This window comes from Aptenodytes patagonicus, chromosome 4 (assembly GCF_965638725.1).
Source record: "Aptenodytes patagonicus chromosome 4, bAptPat1.pri.cur, whole genome shotgun sequence".
Lineage (NCBI taxonomy): Eukaryota > Metazoa > Chordata > Aves > Sphenisciformes > Spheniscidae > Aptenodytes > Aptenodytes patagonicus.
The window spans coordinates 17,177,665-17,191,578 of NC_134952.1; the positions used below are offsets into that span (position 1 = coordinate 17,177,665).

Here is a 13,914-nt window from a genome sequence, read left to right on the forward strand (position 1 = left end):
AAAGAAATAAAGAACTGCATCTATAGGTGAGAAATTTGGGCTTGCTGGTTTTTTTTTTTTGTTGTTTTGTGGTTTGTTCCCTCCCCACTCCAGCCACCTCTAGAGTTCTGAGAGGACCACCCAGGCTCAGAGAAGAAGCTGTGACCTTTCATTAAAGATGCACCGCTAGATATTCATGGAATCCCTATTAATCACAAACAAGAACATGAGAACAATTAGAGAGCTTGGAGCAAGAGAAAACAATGAAATTTCATGCCCAGTTGGGCCCCTACCAGACTTTGAGTGTTTAATGGGAAGTGTTGCATTTGCAATGCCTCAAGCATACCTCTGAATTATTTTATCCCTAAGTCAACAAAGTTACGCCTACACAACAGAGATGTAACAGCCATATCCCAAAGCCCAGCTATACTGCTTTAGATCTAGTTATCACAATTCAAGCGTAAAAACAAAGCAACAAAGGCTCCCAGCCTCAAGACGAAGATTTGGGCCAGGACTTGGACTTAAGAGCAGTTAGCCATTACCCTTTCGCTGTTACTGTCATGTGCTCGGGAAGGGATTTGCCTAAGCTTATACTGCAGTGACATTTGGCTTTGCTATGTAGGTGTAACCAGCCCAATTGTAGTAACCGACTACATAAATTACAACTCCTTTAAGACATAATATTTTTCCATTTACATGGGTTTTGCCTTTAAAAAACAAATTAATGTGAAGGTATTGATGCCAACCTACTACAAGTGGAATAACCAACTGCTACAGAAATAAATCAGAAGTAAAGCCATTGATAACCCAGTTCTCATGCACGTTCGTGTCCCACATTTGCAAGAATCTTACTTTATGGAAATCGGAATTTAATACAGTAAATACATTGCAAATTCACCAACTGAATACTAAGAAAGAAATGTTGATGCTGTACTTTTCCTTTTTTAAACAAATATTACAAAATTGAATTTTATTGAGTTTCACACAAGATGCACTTATAAAATTGATACAGAATGTCATTCAACAGAAAAAAAAAATGAAAGCAATTCCAAGCTTCCTTTAGCAACTGCTAAATAATTCAAAAATAACATACAGCAAATTGACAGATAATCTGAATTTCAATGTGTGAACATGTCCAATTAGTATAAAATACATCAAAAGTTAAAGAATTTCAGATTTTTCCCCAGCACAAGTGTTGTTCTTTTTACTCTCATCCCTGAACAGTAACCACAGATTTTGGCCGTTACTCCAGCTACTCTTGATGGGAGAGGAGAGGCTGAAAGACTGCAGCAAGAAGTTCCCACCAGAGCAGACCACGCTAACCTGTATGGCAAAGCCATCTCATTACCAAGTCTGCTCAGATACGCGATAACGTTGTCCAGCTGTCTCCACTTGCTGTATTACTGTAGTCCTGCAAGTTTCAGGGATTAGCATAGACATTAAACTTTCATATGTTCATAAACCAAATAAACTTTGGCTTTCCCACTTTGACAAATTATGAAATTAGCAAGGAGCAAATTTTGTCTTCATTTGTTCAGCACTGAAGTACTTTTATGATACCTTCCCTTGGAAAGTGAAACGTGCTTACTTAAATATCTGAAAGGCATTTGAAGTTAATGCTGTCTTTTAACAATGTATGAAGAATTTATCATTAACTAAAGGGTCTCTTCTGATACAAGTCTCCAGCCTAAGTTTTGAGCTCAAATTTATTCCATTCTTGGTCTGAGGATTCCAAATCATCTTTCATCAATTCTCCCACAACTGCATCTCACACTAGAAATTAAGATGAATCGTAATGCTCAAGTGCTCTTTATAGATCTAGTCCATCTACTTAAGTTTGGCTAAAACCAATCAATTAAAATGGATAATCCTGATTTGATTGTCGGTATGAGCTTTTATAGGCATGTTCTCAGGCAAGTTAACACACAGATGTCATTCTTATCAGAGTTAAACCCAAAATGCAGTGTAATATTCTTTGCTGCTGCGTTAATGCCATACATACAGTTCCAACACAACAGTTGCATGCTACAATTAACACTGCCTTTCCTCAACATATAGAGGTGCCCCTTTATTATTTTTTCCTACAGCAACAAAAAATCCTCAGCTTTTAAAAATAATTTTATAAATAATTTGCCTTGCAGGACACACAACACAAGAAATGATTGCTTCATATTTGCCCAGTTAAGCAGAACCTTCATTACTGTGATCTTTCCTTGGTGTTTAGTATTTAGATGAAATAGTATGCAGTAAGTCTTTCATTTAAAGGCAAAATTTTATTCTGATTACAAGATTTTCAAGATACATCTTGAAAAGATTTTTGTTGACAAGAATAACTGTCTTGACTTACTGTTTTATGTACCAAAGCTTTATGCGTTTGTTGATATAAGCACAAGTTTTGAATTCTGCTTGCAGATGTTTAATAAAACAGGTAACTGGAAAGGCAAGCTTCCGGTCAAGTTGTCATACATTTCGAATATCCTTACACTGGAGGAACCTTCATGAAAAGTAGTATCTTCTGTAAGCATGGTTTCATAACGCAGAACAGGATTATGCTTTTTTTCCCAGTTTTTTCCAGAAAAGTGATACTGCAGCTCTGCCACCAGGCTAGAGACTCACGATCCACCACATTTTCCAAGAGGCAAGTTAAAGATTACTTTCTTGACCTGACCAGATACCAAGCCAAGTTACTTGTAGAAAGAAATTAATATTTTTTGCCATTAATAATTTAAGTTTTTAAATAAATATTTATGTGCCTTTTTTGGCAACTGTCCATTCTGGTAGCATCTGCTGTCCCAACAGCTCAGTATCCTTAGCACATTGATTAAAAAAAAAATCTTAGTCAATTCTGTTTCCACAAATAGTAAACCTGTCTATCTCCAACAAGTCTTTCTTTGAAGACCTGTGTTTTAATTCTGAACTGTCTTGGTTTATATCTTTTTCTTCTCCATCAGGAGTTGTCAGAAATTGATCAGAATTGCTTGTTACAAGTAAAGATGGGGTATTCTCCTTCTGATGCACAGGTTGATTGGTAACAGATGTAGATCCATTTTCATCTGTGGAAATTCCTGTTGGAACATATGACAATTACAAAGATAATCATGAATTTAACACAGACATACTGATGCATCTGTGACACCCAGATTCATCCAAAGCTGTCCTGAAAAAGTGTGCTGCATTAAATCAGAGGAAGAATGCTTTGTGGAAGCCACTACCTCTTCTTAGTTTTGCCATAAGGGATTTCCTTTTCTAATTTGGTAAAAGGATATAAAATGAATTCTACAGAAGTTCAGATAAGGAGCGAGTGCATAAAGCAGCAGATGTTAGGACATAAACTGCATTCTTCTGGTTTACATACTCATTTTTGTTGGCTTAGGCAAAAAGATTTTTGACAGTCATTGTGAGAATCACAGAAATATTTTCTACTGAAACGAAGAACAGGAATCTCTGTAGAGGGAACTAGATGTGCCTAATCCTCTATATATGTACAATAAACCTGGCTTCTCTAGGGATAGCTAATAAATGACTCATGCACTGCTACACACTTTAATAGCACTGGCTCCTAAAGCAGTTCTATTAAAGATATCTATTTTTATTCCTGCCTCTTACTTCAGTGGAATTGAACACTGGCTCCATTAACCTAAGATATTAGTAAGTAATATCAATGTCTTGTTTCCACATTTTGTTAAAAAATTTAAAGAATTAAAATGCACAAGCAAATGACAAGGAAATACATTTTTCTTATTTACTATCTCCTCGTAAAGACTGAGTTATTGTTTCTAAAGGAATCTGAAAAAATCTGACTGATGTGGAGAGTACTGCAGACCAGCCCAAGGGAACATTATTTGTCAGAATGGCAGCACTATCCAAATTACTACAAAAACTTCTTTCTGTATAGCATCTCTTCACAGTGTACCATCTACTACTTGAAGGTACATGGATTATTCTCTATAGTACCTTTGACTTGCATAAGACTAAACTTGCATCAAGAAAGGAGACACGTAATGCTAATTGTAGAACTTTGTTGCAAAGGTAAGTATTTTCTAACCCAGCAGCTATCAGAGAAAGCTGGTCAGCCTATAATGATTACCAGTAATTAGAACTTCCATCCTTCAAGAGCAAGTATAAAATTTTATCCTTCAAAATTTTAAACTGTTTCTGTGGACGAGGTGGAACTCTTAAGAAAATACATTGACTTACATTATAAGCTAACAGAAAGTAGACCAGAGTAATTCCCTCACCCTCATCCTAGTAAGAGATGGGTTGAGAGACTGTACTGAAAAAAAGCTGGTAAGTGGGACATGGGGATTAATCAGTATCGCAGAGCCCAGCAGTAACAATGCAGACACACAGAAGCTGGGAAAGGTAAAAATCATTCTTTCACATAACTGAGGTTTCCAGTAAATAAAGAGCTGTTAAAAGGTATAAAAAAATCCTGAAAAACTGTTAAAAATTGAGCTTTTTCATCACCAATGGAAGTTTAGAATATTCTAAATAAAATCAGCAAAAGCTTTTTGGTTGCTACTTTTTTTAATCAAAATTTTTCCATTTGAGGAAATAAGCATCTCTGCTGACTGACCTGGTAAAATTGCTGCTGCTTCAGCTAAAAATAGTCTTCAGGATTTACTTACTGTGAGTTAAGTTTAAGGGTCAATCTAAGTATAGCTTATTCAGTCTCATATCCAAGTGTAGTACTAGAATCTTTTATTAAAACATTATCATTATGACAGTTGTCTAATGAAATGCAAAAGACATTCAGACCAATTCATATTACATTCTTTCATGATGAAACTAAAACAACTCTATGAATTTAAGCTATTTAAAAATAAACATCTGCACGGAGTTTCTGCATGATGTGATTTGACACAGGTGAGATGAGATTTATGACAAACACTGACAAGATTCTTAACTCTACAATTGCTGGCGAGACACTAGAACAACTAATAAGCACCTCACATTTCAAGCTGTTCCAAGTCTTTGGCAAGCAACTGAGTGAACACAATAAAAGCCTCACTGTGAAGTTTTCTAGGGCTGTCATTGAGCTCTTCACAGAGGAAGATATACAATCTATTGTTCCAGTTGACTGGAACAATGAAGGTTGCTATTGCCTTCTACAACGTGTCACAGGAATATAATAATGCCCTATTCCAATTATATATTAACCACTAATGCTGAGGACCCGTATGAGAAAACCACGCTGCACAGACTTGAAATGAAGCAAGTAGAGACCAGCTGAAATTCCTATTTGGATTTCATAAAGCTTTTCATTCATGTGTTTATGACAACTATAAGTAATTACATCTATTGCGTGCCATGTTTTACATTAATTTCTGTAAGAAATGCATAGATTGCTTCCTTATTAAACTTCAGCACTGCTGAAGTTACACATCACCAGAGATGATGTGTAAATATTTACTTACTTGTATAGTGACATGGAAGAGGGGGTTGGACTAGATGATCTTTAAAGGTCCCTTCCAACCCAAACGATTCTATGATTATGATTTTCAAACAAAAGTGTGCTACTGTTCTGATGTTTCTATCACCTCCACATATCAGGGTGGGATCTTATCAGAGAGATGAGTATTTATAACCAAAAGAGCAATAAGGTCTCCCCTGAGCCTCCTTTTCTCCAGGCTAAACAACCCCAGTTCCCTCAGCTGCTCCTCATAAGACTTGGGCTCTAGACCCTTCACCAGCTTCGTTGCCCTTCTCTGGACACGGTCCAGCACCTCAATGTCTTTCCTGTAGTGAGGGGCCCAAAACTGAACACAGTATTCGAGGTGCGGCCTCACCAGTGCCGAGTACAGGGGCACAATCACTTCCCTCCTCCTGCTGGCCACACTATTTCTGATACAGGCCAGGATGCCATTGGCCTTCTTGGCCACCTGGGCACACTGCCGGCTCATGTTCAGCCGGCTGTCGACCAACACCCCCAGGTCCTTTTCCGACAGGCAGCTTTCCAGCCACTCTTCCCCAAGCCTGTAGCGCTGCATGGGGTTGTTGTGGCCGAAATGCAGGACCCGGCACTTGGCCTCGTTGAACCTCATATGATTGGCCTCGGCCCATCGATCCAGCCTGTCCAGGTCCCTCTGCAGAGCCTTCCTACCCTCGAGCAGATCAACGCTCCCGCCCAACCTGGTGTCGCCTGCAAACTTACTGAGGGTGCACTCGATCCCCTCATCCAGATCATTGATAAAGATATTAAATAGAACTGGACCCAATACTGAGCCCCGGGCAACACCACTTGTGACCAGCCGCCAACTGGTTTTGACTCTGCACAAACTAGATGCATGACCTAAAAGCAATAAATTCTATTACATTTACAGACTTGTGTTTACAGCTGTGACATGGTACAATTAAGGTCCAGCAACAGGGTTACTGTGCAGCAATGTCATACATCTGGTTTAATGTTAAATTTAGTCTGAAAGCAATTTTCATTGAAAAAGTTGAAAACAAAACAAGGCAGTTAGCCTTACCTTGGGTAGATTTAAACATGCTTTGCTGTTTGCCAGCCGGCTTCCCTGGGGTGGCAGTCAGGACAGGATTGAATAATTTCTCCTCCATTTTTGCCTCCTTTACATATTGACATGATTTCCCCAGCAATACAATGCTGTTAAGGACTTTTAGCGATATTAACCTGAACAAATAAAAGGATTTGTTTACATATTTGCATTAGCATATTAAAATAATTGTACATTATTCATACTGTAATTATTCATATTAAAATAATTGCATATGGTTACTGCTGTCTTGGAAGAATTAGCTAACAAATTAATTACCTCCAATAGCAAGATCAAAAGGTAATTTCCTTTTCCTAACAATTTGTTTCAGATTCAATGCTTAATTTTTTTTTTCCAGGAGACATCTAGAAAAAAACATCGTTTTATCATAGTTTAACAAAAGGACTACAAGGACAGTTAAGCAGCCATTTAATACATCAAATATTTAAACACAGAACTAAAAAGGGCACTCAACAGTGCAAGTCCAAATTAAATGCACTACTGTTAAGAGTAGCCTTAAGTGTGCCCAGCCAAGGATCACTAGTGGACTTTGAACCACAAGAAAGCAAATATCTGGCTTTCACAAATTACAGGCTAATCATAAAAAGTCCTTTTTCACATCACAAAAGACAGTCCATAAAACTCAACAAATCAAAGAGGCAGCACTGCATTACCATCACAGCACAGTCCAGCTGATGGCAGATTCCTTTTCTATTATCACTAATTTCCAGCACAAACTTCAGCAAATCATTGAAGTCCCTTTTACACCTGTCTTCTTATTTGAAGAACAGGAAGGTCTCATCTACCATCAAGTGCTTTTAGATTTACAACTCAAATGAGGTTTGTAAAATTTAAGTTCTATTGCTAGTATTACACGACACGCAGACCAACGTCCACTCCAGAAGTAAAAGCAGAGGTGAAGCAGATGAAGGCGTACTACAGAACAACAAGGAAATAGTGATCTATTCTCTGTAGGATGAATATAAATATTCTCTACACAAATCAACCTCAGTAACAGAAGTGAACCAAATGCAGACTCTAAATTCATTCTCCGCTCTCTGAAAATCTGTTTATTATGTACATCACTAACAGACTAAAAAGATGACTTGAAGTGAACATTCACAGATCCATGGAGCAGGTCTAACTGCTTAATTATAAAGTGACCCAAGCACACTTCAGCAGCAGCTTCACTATCTCTCACTGCATTAATGTAATCAGAACTTGTCAAACAGAAAAACAAAGTACACTGCACTTTTAATGGAATTTTATGCAATGCATTTACTCGTAGAAGAAATTTAGAGACACGGAAGAATGAGCAGAGAAGACCACTTTCAGTACTGAGAAGAAACTGACATTTTAGTATCCAAGCAACCACAACGAAGATATAATTTTATACAAGTCGAAAGCCATGATTCTCTACAATTTTATTAGGTTATCGGGACAGATTTTGTTTGAGAGTTGAGAAGCTCTCCTCCACTTTTAATAAGTTTTAGAGGTGTTTTTCCTACATTTTTTTATGTAACATGCTTTTGTTCTGAGAGAGTAGGTGTTTACGCCATGATTTGACTCTGATTTAATGAGATCAGAAGTTGAAAAGGCCATAAATCAACACTTTACTGTATCAGTTCCAGCTTCTCATGGGAAAATTATGCAAGAGTTTATAGCAATTCTCCTTTATTCTTTTCTGCCAGTTCACCCCAGGCTCAAATTTCTAACAACACAGTTTGCCATTGTTCAAAATCCTAGAGAAAGAAAACTCTGGTTTCATATGCTGGGCAAGATTCTTCAATAGTATAACTTACAGTATTACAGTTGTTAATATCAATACAAAACAATGTCCTCCACATTATAATCTCAATCCTTTGCCCAGTTAACTGTTTCAGATTTTATCACATTAGTATAGCATAGATAAGTGAGAAACCATCTGATGAAAAGCTGAAATTTATGTTCAGAACACAAATTACTTGAAAGATGCAAGAGGTGAGTTAGCTCCAAATCTGAGATCATGGCAGATGTAAAAATCTGTTCTCACTTTTCAATAAGGACAAAATAAACCAAAATATATTTACTCATGTGACCTATGCCTTCAAAGAGCAGCATTTAATCCTTCATGTTAATCATATTACTTCTTCCTGCCCTCCATCCTCCAAGCCACAGAGACAGGGAAAAATCCAGGACTAGGCTGCAGCAGTGGAATGGTAGATGTACGAAAATATACATATATTGGGGAAAAAGGAAAAACCACTGAGCAGAATGAAGGTGTTGAGCTTGGTATACCACAGCTTGAATGTGATGATCAGGGGCTAGTGCTTTCAATTATATAGAGCTGGCTTTAGGGAGAACATGGGCACAGCACGTGGTACGCTGGGGAAGAAATCAAAGTACAGTGCAGAGGAATATGGCTAACATTTTAATATTTGGCCTATATGAAATATCTCAAAGTCCTAGTTATCTGACACTAAAGAGATGTCCACTAATGTGGACTAGACACATCAGACAAAGTTCTACTTTTTTTGCAGATCAAGGTCAGATTAGAAATAAGAGTCTACCTATTCGTAAAAAAATGTGTAGTAATCCCATTCTTTTCATAAGGTATTGTAAAACAGCAGCCTCTCTTCCAGCGTACCTGCTGAACCACTGCGCCAGACCTAGAAGCATTTTATTTCCCAAGCCTTGCTGCCTTCAGTTACAAACACAACTTGGTAGGGCATTGGAAGACATATTCCCACAATACTGTAGGCAGGTTCTCTGTGCTACAGCGATTTGAATCACTTAATTCTTTATGATCAATTTTAGGAGGACTCCAATATCAATCAGTATGGAGAGACAACAAACGCTGACACAGTTCAGTATGCAGCTTTCCTAGAAACTGGTCATCCCCCTACAGCAAGTGCCACAAGACAGGCAAAGTAGATTGGATTTAAAGTACAACTAAACGCATCTCAGAAGTACATATCTGTCCTGGTTTCGGCTGGGATAGAATTAATTTCCTTCCTAGTAGCTGGTACAGTGCTGTGTTTTGGATTTAGGACAAGAACAAAGTTGATAATGCACTGATGTTTTAGTTGTTGCTAGGTAGTGCTTACACTAGTCAAGGACTTTTCAGTTTTCCATGCTCTACCGACTGAGAAGGCTGGAGGTGCAAAAGAAGGTGGGAGGGGGCACAGCCAAACCGGCCAAAGGGACATTCCATACCATGTGACGTCATGCTCAGTACATAAACTGGGGAAAGCTGGCTGGGGGGGCCGCTGCTCCGGGACTGGCTGGGCATCGGTCAGCGGGTGGTGAGCAACTGCACTGTGCATCACTTGCTTTGTGTATTATTATATTGTTATTGTTATTATTATTTTATTTCAATTATTAAACTGTTTTTATCTCAAACCACGAGTTTTTCTCACTTCTACTCTTCCAATTCTCTCCCCCATCCCACCCGGGGGGGGGGGGGGGGGGGGGGGGAGGGGCGGGGCGCGGCAGGGAGGAGTGAGCAAGCAGCTGTGTGGTACTCAGTTGCCGACTGAGGTTAAACCACAACAGTATCGACTGGTGAGAAGTTAAGGATAACACAAGTATAAACTGACTTGGCAGTGAAGGGATACCTGCAAATCATCGGTTTTGGAAAACAAATTGCCACAAGACATCATATTCCTTAGCTAAGATTACTTACTGATCCCAGCCTTCCCAGAAAGTTGAGCCTTGCATTTACTTTTTTTTCATATAGCAGTTTCCTAACACAAAGAAACCTTGCATTTAACTACCAGAGAGAATTCATGATCTGCTCAGAGCACTTAAACTGCTTGTTTTTGCTGGCATATTGAATCTTTCGTTCTTTTCACATAAAGTTTAACTCCTTAGAATTCAATTTCCCCTTTTATGCAGAGGTATGGTATTTGTCTGTCATAAACTCTTTCAATCATTTGTCCATTAGTTCTTTTCATTACTGAAGTTACTTATTGAGGGCTATAATCCCCCAATGCAGTTACAGTACTTAGGGACCAATCTGCACTCTCAGTTTATGAGTGTAAGTGTTTTACATTTATGTTCTACTGAACATAAACTGTGTTTACACTTACACCTAGCAGTATCAAAAGAAGCTTTTTTCACATATCTGATCAAATAATGGTAAATGCTTTTCAATTGCATGCATTTACTTACCCACAGTAGAACAGCACAACACAAACATAAGCTAAGACTCCTTGTACTTTTATTGAGCTTGTTACGACTCTGATGAGCTGTTTTAAGGATAAAAGTTAAACAGTTAAAACAGCACACAATTATTAATGGAATATTTTAACAGACATTTCTTATTTGGTAAAATCAAGACAAAAGTAGAAACATTTACATTAATGGAAATTTATTTTAATGTTCCCCTTGGTAGTGCTAACTGTTCAAGATTTTTGTTTGAATAAGTATTATACTAGCACCTAGTTGCAACTTTGCTAAAACTACAGTCTGATAATGTTTCTTTCACCACTGACTTCTGCATAAAATAACAAGCGAAAAAAACCTCCCCCAAAAGTCAAGGGCTGGAAACTGGGTTAACAATTTTTGAGGAAAATGTCAAGACATGCTGATGCAGTAAAACAGAATCAGTGTTTCACACTATGCTAACATTTTGAACACAAAATTGCTTTGTGGACTAGGCATATGAATCCCAAGTTTCAGTAACAAATGATCCTGAAATCTCAGTTTTACTTCAGTATTTCACAGTCAGGGTTCCAAGTTAGCAAAGCACTTCAGTTTGTTTTAAACCTATTAGTATCCAGGTTATCATACCAGAACACAATTAACTTGAAAAAAGCATTTCAACCGAATTCTCACTGGATGTACTTTACTTAGTTGTAAAAGAAATCATGATTATGATCATAGTTGTTTTGGGGTTTTTTTTTGTTTTTTAAATCCTGGAAAAAAAACTAGGCAAAGCCTGTCAATAGTATTTTTCCCCATCTCTATGGGAGAACATTACATTTAAAAGTTAATTCATATTGATATTCTTCCAGGAAAATTTATGAATTAGCATCTTTGCTGGCAAAGCAAGGATACATTCCCAGTATCATGATAACTACTGCTTGTCTACATGTGTGTATGGGGAAAGTCAGAGCAGCTATTTACAGAAAACATTCTGCAATAGTTAGTTCAGAACAGACAGCATGTGGACACAATTCCAATAATGAAGTGATTCATTTTATAGCAGCATGTCCATGTAACAGAGTCAACTATTTCAGAATCATGTATTCGACAATAGCTCAGAAGCTCAGTGCCCCATATAAAAGAAAATTTAGTCATTAAGCATACCATTACAGGGACGACCACAAGGACTCCTATGAAAAACCTAAAAAAAGCCCTAGTACTCTACTGCTAACCTTCTTGCAACCAGCTGCTTTGACTATTCCGAATGAATGAACAGGATAATTGCCAAAAGGAATAAATGTTTAATAAGCATAGATGTAGTTTAATCCCACTGCTACAATTCAAGTGCTTATAAATTCTATAAAATTAATACTCAATTTTCTATGGAAGGCTGATAAACAGTAACACATTTGTGAAGTCATAATTAGTATGTGATATAGGTTATACAGAATACTAACTCAACCTTGCAGCATCATTTCAGTAGCTTAAGGTAATCATTTCATCCTCAAAACATCTAAATGAGCTAGCTATCTCACAGACGTATATTCCCAAAGTGAGATCTTACTGACAGAAAATCAAGAGGAAAGATACTACTTACTAAAACGGCCAGTGGAAGAGGAATGAAACCCATTCTTCTGGAAACCGAATCACTATAATCTGTATATGCCTAGGAAAAAAAGAGGAAGAATAATGAACTATTTATGCAGAGGAATGAGCTTATTTTAGCTTGGCACACCCTCTAGATAAGAATCAATCTCTGCTAACAAACACTGTACTGGTATAAAGTGTACCTATTCACATTTTGAAAGTCAAATGCAGATAGCTGTATTCTCGGACAAAAATGTAGTACTACCATGACCAGTAAGATTAGCTTCAGTGCTCTAAATCAAGAGCAACTGGAGTATAATACAAATCTCTAAATCAAGAGTAATTAGGACACTGAATCCAAACGCATCTGTACATTATTACTAGCTTAGAGACCTTTTTGTATTAATTTGACTTTGATCCTCAAATACCATACAGAAAAACACATAACAGGGATAAAAGAACAATTATCCATCACACTAGCAATTTTAAATCATTCTACAAACTTCTATAATTAGCCTCAGGACAACTGTGGTAAAATCATTTTGAAAATATGTTTACATTTGAACTCTCAAAACACAACTACTTTGCATGACAGCTTTCATGCAGTATTGAACATCATGCCAAAATTAGTGCCTATATGATGCTACCTCATTTTCCACACAGGATCCTTAGGAAAAGTAATGGAGTTTTCAGAACTAATAAACTGGTTTTTTAATTAACAAATTATTAATAATTAATTATTTGTAATGGAAAGTGTCTAACTTCTTTATGAGGTATAACTACTGCATTCCTAGCAATAGCTATTAAACATGCCCAAGAAAACTACATAAATTATTATAATAAAGTTCATTTAATAGTTAGAGCACTCATCCAGAGCACTCACTAATAGTTAAGAGACTCATCCAGGAAAGGTGTGCTGTAAATAGCCTTCCAAAAAACAGTACTGATGAAAAACACAAGCAGTCTGTGCATCCTGTAAATATCCATGCCACAACAGTAACATGCACGGTACAAACATCCCTATACATCTGTGCACACTGCCTGTGAAGAAATAATATTAATTCTTAATGAATACTGTATTTTGATCCAACATAGTTAAAATAAAGCAAGAAGAACAGTAATTTAAAATTATCTCAAGAACATCTTGTTAAGCTTACTTACTTCCCATATTTCTCAAAAACGTCAAAGTTGTTACAACCATCCCCTGACTATAAGCATATTTGGAAGAGAATTCTCAACAATATATTAAATAAAGCCTGAACTGATGTGAACTGGATAAAAAGAAGAATATAAATCACAAGGAAATATTCCTGTTATCTCTTATTAAAAAAAGCAGAGTAGAATTTTAGTGCTGTAGGAGCGTAGCAGTTCTGCATGTATTTCTTTAAGTATTTGTTCCAATATCCCCCCCATAGCAATTACATTAGTTAATACAAGAAAATGTCTTTATTTTCAGGCTTACATTTTTCTGTCGACTGCTAACAAGGTCAAATGCAAGACTGGCTCGGTATTCACTGTAGACCTGGAAAAAATCCAGCACATTGGATGTGTGATTAATTTGTTATCACACTTTATAGAAGCAACAGAGATTTTAATAAAATATTTCTGTAAAAATATTATAAATACTTATGCACAGGCTGAAGGAATCAAACCCAGTTTTTCTGAGGTCTAATTGCACCCTTCAACAGATGAGCCTATATTTCTGTAATAAAGTAACTTGTGT

General features: G+C 37.0%; 1 protein-coding gene across 4 annotated transcripts in view; it reads right to left on the reverse strand.

Moving 5' to 3' along the window:
• Positions 1-796: 796 nt before the first annotated feature.
• The window catches only part of TAPT1 (transmembrane anterior posterior transformation 1), a 47,957-nt gene continuing 34,839 nt past the window's right edge, over positions 797-13,914 (reverse strand). For all 4 annotated transcript variants that reach the window (XM_076335980.1, XM_076335981.1, XM_076335983.1 and 1 more), the window contains 5 exons: positions 13,654-13,713; positions 12,202-12,270; positions 10,629-10,705; positions 6,453-6,613; positions 797-3,044 (listed from right to left, as the gene is read on the reverse strand). In XM_076335980.1, the coding sequence (XP_076192095.1) occupies positions 2,815-3,044; positions 6,453-6,613; positions 10,629-10,705; positions 12,202-12,270; positions 13,654-13,713 (597 nt within the window). In that variant the 3' untranslated portion in view covers positions 797-2,814. The remainder of the gene's footprint in view (positions 3,045-6,452; positions 6,614-10,628; positions 10,706-12,201; positions 12,271-13,653; positions 13,714-13,914) is intronic.